Below are 6,521 nucleotides of genomic sequence, written 5' to 3' on the forward strand. Positions count from 1 at the left end.
GGGGCGGTGCTGGCCTCAGGGCCAGCTCTGGGCTTGGAACTCCCTCCTGCGACCCCCGCAGGACCCCCTGGAGAGCCGCGAACGGGGGCTTGTGAGCACTAGCCTGCCCACCGCAGGCCGGGTCGTGAGCCCCGCTACCCCCCACCCCCAGGCGCTGCGCACCGTCGATCTCATCCAGCGGGATCTGGCCGAAAATCTGCAGGTAAGGTCGATACAGCACACGGCGGAAGATCCACTCCGGGCGGCGGTCGTGGGGGTGCAGCAGCGCCTGCGTGGTCACGCCGTAGGCCACCAGCCACACGCTCAGGAAGAAGAGGAAGAAGAAGACGTCCTTCATCTGTGCCGGCGGGCGGGGAGAAGGGTGTCAGCCACCACGCAGGTGGGCCCAGCAGAGAGGCTGGCCCTCCCCCGGGCCGGGGGCCCACCATCCGCTCCACGATGATGATCTTGGGGCCCAGCTGCTTGTGGATGGCAAAGATGTGGATGAGCCGGAGTGTGAACACCATGAAGTCAATGGCCAGCACCGTGCGGCCGGCCTCGAATGCCGAGGGCACCATCCTGGAGACGACAGGGGCTGCCGGAACCGGAGAGGGCGAGGGGCTCCCCCGCGAACACACAGCACACCAGCCCAACGGCAGCACCAGGGCCAAGCCGGGACTTCGGAGGCCCTGAGTGGCTTGTTTGATTTTGTTTTACTTTAGTGACAGGTGCTCTCAAACCCCCAAGCTCGTGATCCTCCCGTCACAGCCTCCCAAGTCACTGGGACAACAGGCTCTCGCCACCACGCCTGACCTGAGTGGCTTCACCTGGAAGCCTGCCCACAAGCCCACCTGAGGCTACAAGGCCTCAGATCCCACAGACCTGCAGATGACCCCAACGATGAACAGGAAGATGGCCACCATGTCACACTTGTTCCAGTTGTCGTCCACGTACAGTGTGAATTTCTTCATCAGGTGCATGTCCTCGTCCCTGAAGAAGCCCTGGCAGGAGCAGAAAGTCTGCTGGCAGCTGCCCCTGCTCACCCCACTGGGACAGCCCCGCCCACACCAGGCTGGGATCTGTAAGGATCCGGGCTCAGTCTGCCATGGGGCTCAGGGTTCTCCTGTGACCAGGACTCAGTCTCTGAGGAGGACGGGAGCCAATTGCAGGTGTTGTGGGGCCAAGTCTGGGGACAGGATCAGGGCTCTGGACTTGGGATCTGGGCTGTCTGTGACCAGCATCTGGGATCAGTTTATATTCGGTGTCTGAACCTGGTCTGTGAGACAGGTTGGGGTTCAGACTGCTCAGTCTGGAGTGGGAACCAGGGCTCAGTGTGGGGTGGGACCCAGGGCTCAGTCTGTGATTAGGGTCAGGGTCCAGTCTGTGGTCAGGGTCAGGGCTGTCTGTGGTCAGGGTCAGGGCTCAGTCTGTGATCAGGGTCAGGGCTCAGTCTGTGGTCAGGATCAGGGCTCAGTCTGTGATCAGGGTCAGGGCTCAGTCTGTGGTCAGGGTCAGGGTTCAGTCTGTGGTCAGGGTCAGGGCTGTCTGTGGTCAGGGTCAGGACTCAGTGTGGAGTGGAACCCAGGGCTCAGTCTGTGGTCAGGATCAGGGCTCAGTCTGTGGTCAGGGTCAGGGCTCAGTCTGTGGTCAGGGTCAGGGCTCAGTCTGTGGTCAAAGTGAGGGCTCAGTCTGTGGTCAGGGCTCAGTCTGTAACTAGGATCGAGGCCCTGGCCACTGGGGAGACCGGAGGCCCACGCTGCCCTTGTTCTGCCATTGAGGAGCCACAGCCCTGCGAGGGCTGGACCCGCCGAGGCCACACAGCCTGCAGCCGTGGGTGGAGGCACCCAGGCCCGCGAACACCCACCTGCCGGATTTCCTCCAGCACCAGCGTGAAGACCCAGAAGTAGAGGGTGACCTCGGGCCCCGACGGGCCCTGGGGAGGCGGCCTGAAGTCCACCAGCAGGACGTAGGTGAACAGGAAGAGGAAGGCAAAGTACATGACCACATTCCCCAGGAACACGGTCACGGGGGCGCCCCAGAACCTCCGCCAGCGTGTGAGCAGGAAGGCCGCGCGCGGGCCTCGACCACCGGGAGTCCTCGGCGCCTCCGCCAACTCCTCCATTCTGCGCCGCAAAGGAGGCCACAGTGTGAGGCTGCACCGGCCGGGCGCCCCGCCAGAGGTCAGCTTCCCGGCCCCACCCGCTGCCCCCTGCTGCCCGGCCCCGTACCGGCTGCCCGGCCTACACAGCAGGCTCGTCTCCGTGTCCAGGCTGTCCAGCCCCTCCAGGTCCTCGGGGCCCGTCCTCAGCGGGGCCTCCTCCCTGTGGACATGGGAGCCCAAGGCCCTCAGGAGCTGCGCCAGAGGCGCCCACCGGCCCCAGGCATTTGGCCAGCAAGGAGTGCTGGGCCCAGGGAGAAGGACGGAGGCCAGCGTGCCGGCGGGAGGCGGGCCCGCAGGGATGCTGGACTCGGGGGGACACCGAGTCACGCTGCTGCCAGCCAAGCCCAGGGCCCTCCCAGCGGCTCCGGCAAGTGGGCAGCCCATGCCCCCGGCCCACCTGAAGGTGATGAGGTTGGTGTAGATGAGGGCTGGGCAGAGGAAGGCCCCCAGCAGGCGCAAGATGGGCGTGCCCGTGCCCATGTCCCCCCACCAGATCTTGGTCAGGAAGGCCTGCAGGGAAGGCGCACCGGCTGGCTTCTCACCTCCACGCCTTAGCCCGCAGCCCTGCCCCAGGAACGCCCACCCTCCAAGGGGAGCAGGAGAGGCTCCCTCCCTCCCAGCCTCCCTCCCGGCAAGCACAAGAAGCCAGTTGCTGGGTGTGGCGCTTGGGGCTGCCGCCACCCTCCCTGGGGGTTGGGAGGGTCACGTGGAGACTGGAGGCGGGAAGCAGCTTCCTGGAGGAAGAGGCCAGGCAGCCCCCACTGCCCTCTCCTCGGCAGTGCCCCCAGGCCGGCGGCCGCCCACCTGCACGCCGTCATGGGCAAAGAAGGCCTTGGTGTCGGCCTCGGCGGCCAGGTGCAGGCACGTGGTCCTGCTCCAGCTACGGTTGCGGCGCACCAGCAGCGCGAAGGCCCGGTCCTCGCTGTTGCTGTAGCACTCGGAGAAGAGGTCTGTGGGGGCCGGCGCTGGGGCTCGGAGGCCGGCCGAGCCTGCGCCTCCTCCCTGGCCGGCCCAACCTGGGTCCTTTCCCTCCCCCTCGGGGCTGCTGGGGCCTCCGTCACCCAGAATGTCCCCACCCCACGCCAGGGCCCGGTGTGCAGTGTCCCAGGGCGGGAGGCCGTGTCTTCTTCACCCTGTGCCCGGCATCCCTCCCGCTCAGGATCTGGGGCTCCCTGCATCCCAGAGGAGCCGTCCAGCCTCTTCCACAGGGGAGGCCGCTGAGGTCACCTGGGCCCACGCAGAGGCGGGAAGCCCGGGCCCTCTGTCCACCTGCTTCGTGGCCTCCCCACCACCCCGACGGCCACTCACCGAGGGCCAGCTGCTCGTACTTGGCCTCGTGCATGGCCTGGGCCGCCTCGGCCTCCGTCTCCAGGTGGGACATCTCTTTGAGGATTTTGCAGGCGGCCAAAGCGGCCGCCACACCCTCCTGGCCCTAGGAGACGGGGCTCAGGAGGCCGCCCGTCCCTCCTCCCCCCGCCGTGGCCGGGGCTGTGGCCGCTGCTCACCATGGCCCAGAAGTACGTGGCCATCTCGTGGCGGTTCTGCAGCACCGCCCACAGGAACAGGTCCCGCCAGGGGTTCTCGCTCCTCTGGGTGAGATCTGGCAGCCACTTCTGGCCCGCGGGCCGCTTGGCCGGGCCCCTCTCCTGGAGGACACGGGGGCGTCGGCCTCCAGCCCCAGACCCAGCCCGGCCCCCCACTGGCCTCCCTGCTCACCGCCTTCCCCCGGGCCCCTGGCCGGCCGTCCTGGTAGAGGCCGCGGCAGGCGTCCTGCAGGAAGTCCTTGAGCACGCGGGACACTTCGTGCAGGGAGAAGGCGGGCCCGGTGGGTGGCTCGCGGGGCTGCTGGGCGCCCAGGCCGGCCAGCGTCAGCCGGGCCTCCTCATGTTTGCGCTGGAGGAGGGTGAATAGCAAGCTTTTGGGGGACACGGCATGGTACAGCTGCTGTAGCCGTCCGTATGTCAGGAAGTCAGCCATGTCCGCCCCGTTGTCCACGAAGAGGCGCACGAACTCGGGCTTGTTGCTGACCAGGGCGTCCACCATCACTTCCTCCAGGTCGCGGGACTGGCAGCCACGGCATGCGCAGGGAGGGAGGTGGGAGGAGGAGTGTGGGACCCTTTGGCCAGGCCGCACAGACTCCCCGGGACCCCAGCCTGGGCCCCTGAGTCGGGGCGGGCATGGGAGGGTCTGGGAGGGCTGCTGAGGGTGTCACCACCCCACGGGCTTTGGGGCAACTCCAGCCAGCAGTAATCCAGCCCACCCTGCCCAGGCCCGTTAGCAAGGCGGAAACTCGGAGGGCCTGGGGCCCCGTCCAGCCTCCACCAGCACAGCCAGGCAGAAGGGGCCCAGCCACCCACCCAAGACACTGCACTCCCCAGGGCACCATCTCCCCCAGAACACCACCAGCCTCAGTGCCCTGCATTGGCCACAATCCAGGCCGCAGGAGGGGAAAGCACCTTCCACTCCACGTCCCCGCTGAAGATCTCGCTCTTGGCGATGTCCACGCGGTCCCAGGCCACGGCCAACTTGAGCTCGTCCAGGTAGTCCTGGGCCTCCTGGCTATGGCTCTTGCAGGCTGTGGGCAGGGGGGCCGGGGCTGGTGTGGATGGAACCAAGGGGCCCACAGCTGCACACGGGGTCCCCACCGGGGCCATCTAGAGACTGGGAAGCTGGAACTTGGTGCTGGAATTTGAGGGGACATGCCTGGGCCCTTGGGACCCCCGGAGACTCCCGACTTGGTGCGAACCCCAGGAGCCCTGGCAGGAGTGCCCTGGTCCCTGCGAGGTGAGGTAGGCTGACAGAAGAGGGAACAGGATGGCCGTTCTCCCGCGTGGGGCACTCCCTCGGTGGTGACAAAGGGACCCCAGCTGACACCAGGACCTTCAGCCACGCCCCAGCACGGAAGGTCCACGACCAGCTCCCCACGGATGGTGCGGGGGAGGCCCGTTGGCTGCCTTGTCCTCCCTGGGGTGAGGTTGAGGCCTGCAGGGCCTGGGCCAGGGGCAGACACCGAGTCTGCCGTCCTCCCCAGACCCACGAGTGAGGCTTGCTGGCCTGTCTCGTGGGGTCCCCGTGCAGGGGCCTCCCTCAACCTCATCGTCCTGGGGGTCCCAGATCCAGAACCGCCCGCAGCCCAGACACCCCCTTGGGGGGCGCAGCACTCAAGTGTGTCCCGGCCCTCAGCAGGCACGGCTCCTCCCTGTGGCGGCCTGTGTCTGGCTGCCAGGGGTCTGGCCCCAGGCATGTGCCCGTCTCCCACAAAAAGCACCATCGTACTGCTCAAGTGTCCGCCAGCCGATGAAGGGGTGGGTGAGCTGTGGTCTAGCCGCAAGACGGAATAGTGCGCGGCCTTCAAAAGGAAGGCAGGACCGACTGGCGCCACCATGGAAATGCACCTCAAAGTCCCTGTGTGGCGTGAAGGATCTAGACCCCAGAGGCCATGTGTGCCTGCGATCCCATTTATACGAAATGCCCCAACAGGGAGGCCCATAACGACAGGAAGTAAGCGGAGGTTGCCAGGGTCCGGGGAAGGGGCAGGGAGTGGGTGCCAGGGGGCACGCTTAAGGGGTGATGAGGATATTCGGGAATGGGGAGCAGTGATGCTTTCCCCCCTGGTAACTCTACCAAGGCCCTTCTAACTGAGCACTCCCAATCTTTTTTAAAATCATGGTCAAGATAAATCCGTGTATTCCGTGTTTGGGGAGTTTGACCACCAAGTCCTCCGAGTGCGGAAATCGTGAATGTGCGTGTCCCTGGGAGGGTCGGGCAGGCGCCGGCCATGACCCCTAGCCAGGCTGGCAGCCCCCAGGTGCCCGCCCCGCCAGCCTCACCTTTTACCAGCGCCTTGAGGATGACGGTGTCCAGCTCCTCCGAGCCCTCCTGCTCGAAGTCATACACAGTGAGCAGGTGCGGGTGCGAGGTGATGTCCTGCAGCTGGGTGCCAGAACAGAGGCCCTGAGGAGGGGAGGCGGGGCCCGGGCAGAGGGGCGGGCCGCAGCAGCACAGATGAGAGCCCAGAGGAGTGCCCGCCTGCAGCCTGTGTGCCCATTGCCCATTGGACCCTGCGGCCCGGATGGGAGGAGCGGGAGCTCCCCCAAGGACCCTCAGACCCCAGGAGGAGGGGTGGGGCCCCGAGGGGCCAGGGCAGTATCCCACCCTGAATCTCTGGGGTGGGGGCGCGTACCAGCTTGGTCCAATGCACGATGTCCTCCCAGGAGAAGTGCTCGCCGGGGAACTTCTCCCTGAACTGCTTCTCGGCCACCTGGGGCACCAGGAGGTGGGGCTGGTTCACCAGGGCCGCGAGCACGTCGGCGATGCCCCCCGAGCCTGCCAGGATGAGCCACGGGGCGGCCTGTTCCACGGCCCTGGAAATCCTCTGGGG

At 66.8% G+C, this 6,521-nt stretch overlaps 1 protein-coding gene across 1 annotated transcript in view; it reads right to left on the bottom strand.

Annotated features, from left to right (window-relative positions):
- Positions 1-6,521, bottom strand: part of TRPM5 (transient receptor potential cation channel subfamily M member 5) — a gene marked incomplete at its 3' end in the record, with an annotated part of 13,201 nt that overhangs the window by 2,940 nt on the left and 3,740 nt on the right. The window contains exons 7-19 of the mRNA XM_021712417.1: positions 6,324-6,515; positions 5,971-6,073; positions 4,597-4,715; positions 3,857-4,204; positions 3,646-3,786; positions 3,449-3,572; positions 2,945-3,090; positions 2,538-2,650; positions 2,208-2,300; positions 1,844-2,102; positions 862-980; positions 426-558; positions 163-337 (exon numbers count right to left, since the gene is read on the bottom strand). Of these exons, the coding sequence (XP_021568092.1) occupies positions 163-337; positions 426-558; positions 862-980; positions 1,844-2,102; positions 2,208-2,300; positions 2,538-2,650; positions 2,945-3,090; positions 3,449-3,572; positions 3,646-3,786; positions 3,857-4,204; positions 4,597-4,715; positions 5,971-6,073; positions 6,324-6,515 (2,065 nt within the window). The remainder of the gene's footprint in view (positions 1-162; positions 338-425; positions 559-861; positions 981-1,843; positions 2,103-2,207; positions 2,301-2,537; positions 2,651-2,944; positions 3,091-3,448; positions 3,573-3,645; positions 3,787-3,856; positions 4,205-4,596; positions 4,716-5,970; positions 6,074-6,323; positions 6,516-6,521) is intronic.

This window comes from Carlito syrichta, unplaced genomic scaffold (genome assembly GCF_000164805.1).
Source record: "Carlito syrichta isolate Samal-C Ts95f unplaced genomic scaffold, Tarsius_syrichta-2.0.1 Scaffold303246, whole genome shotgun sequence".
NCBI lineage: Eukaryota > Metazoa > Chordata > Mammalia > Primates > Tarsiidae > Carlito > Carlito syrichta.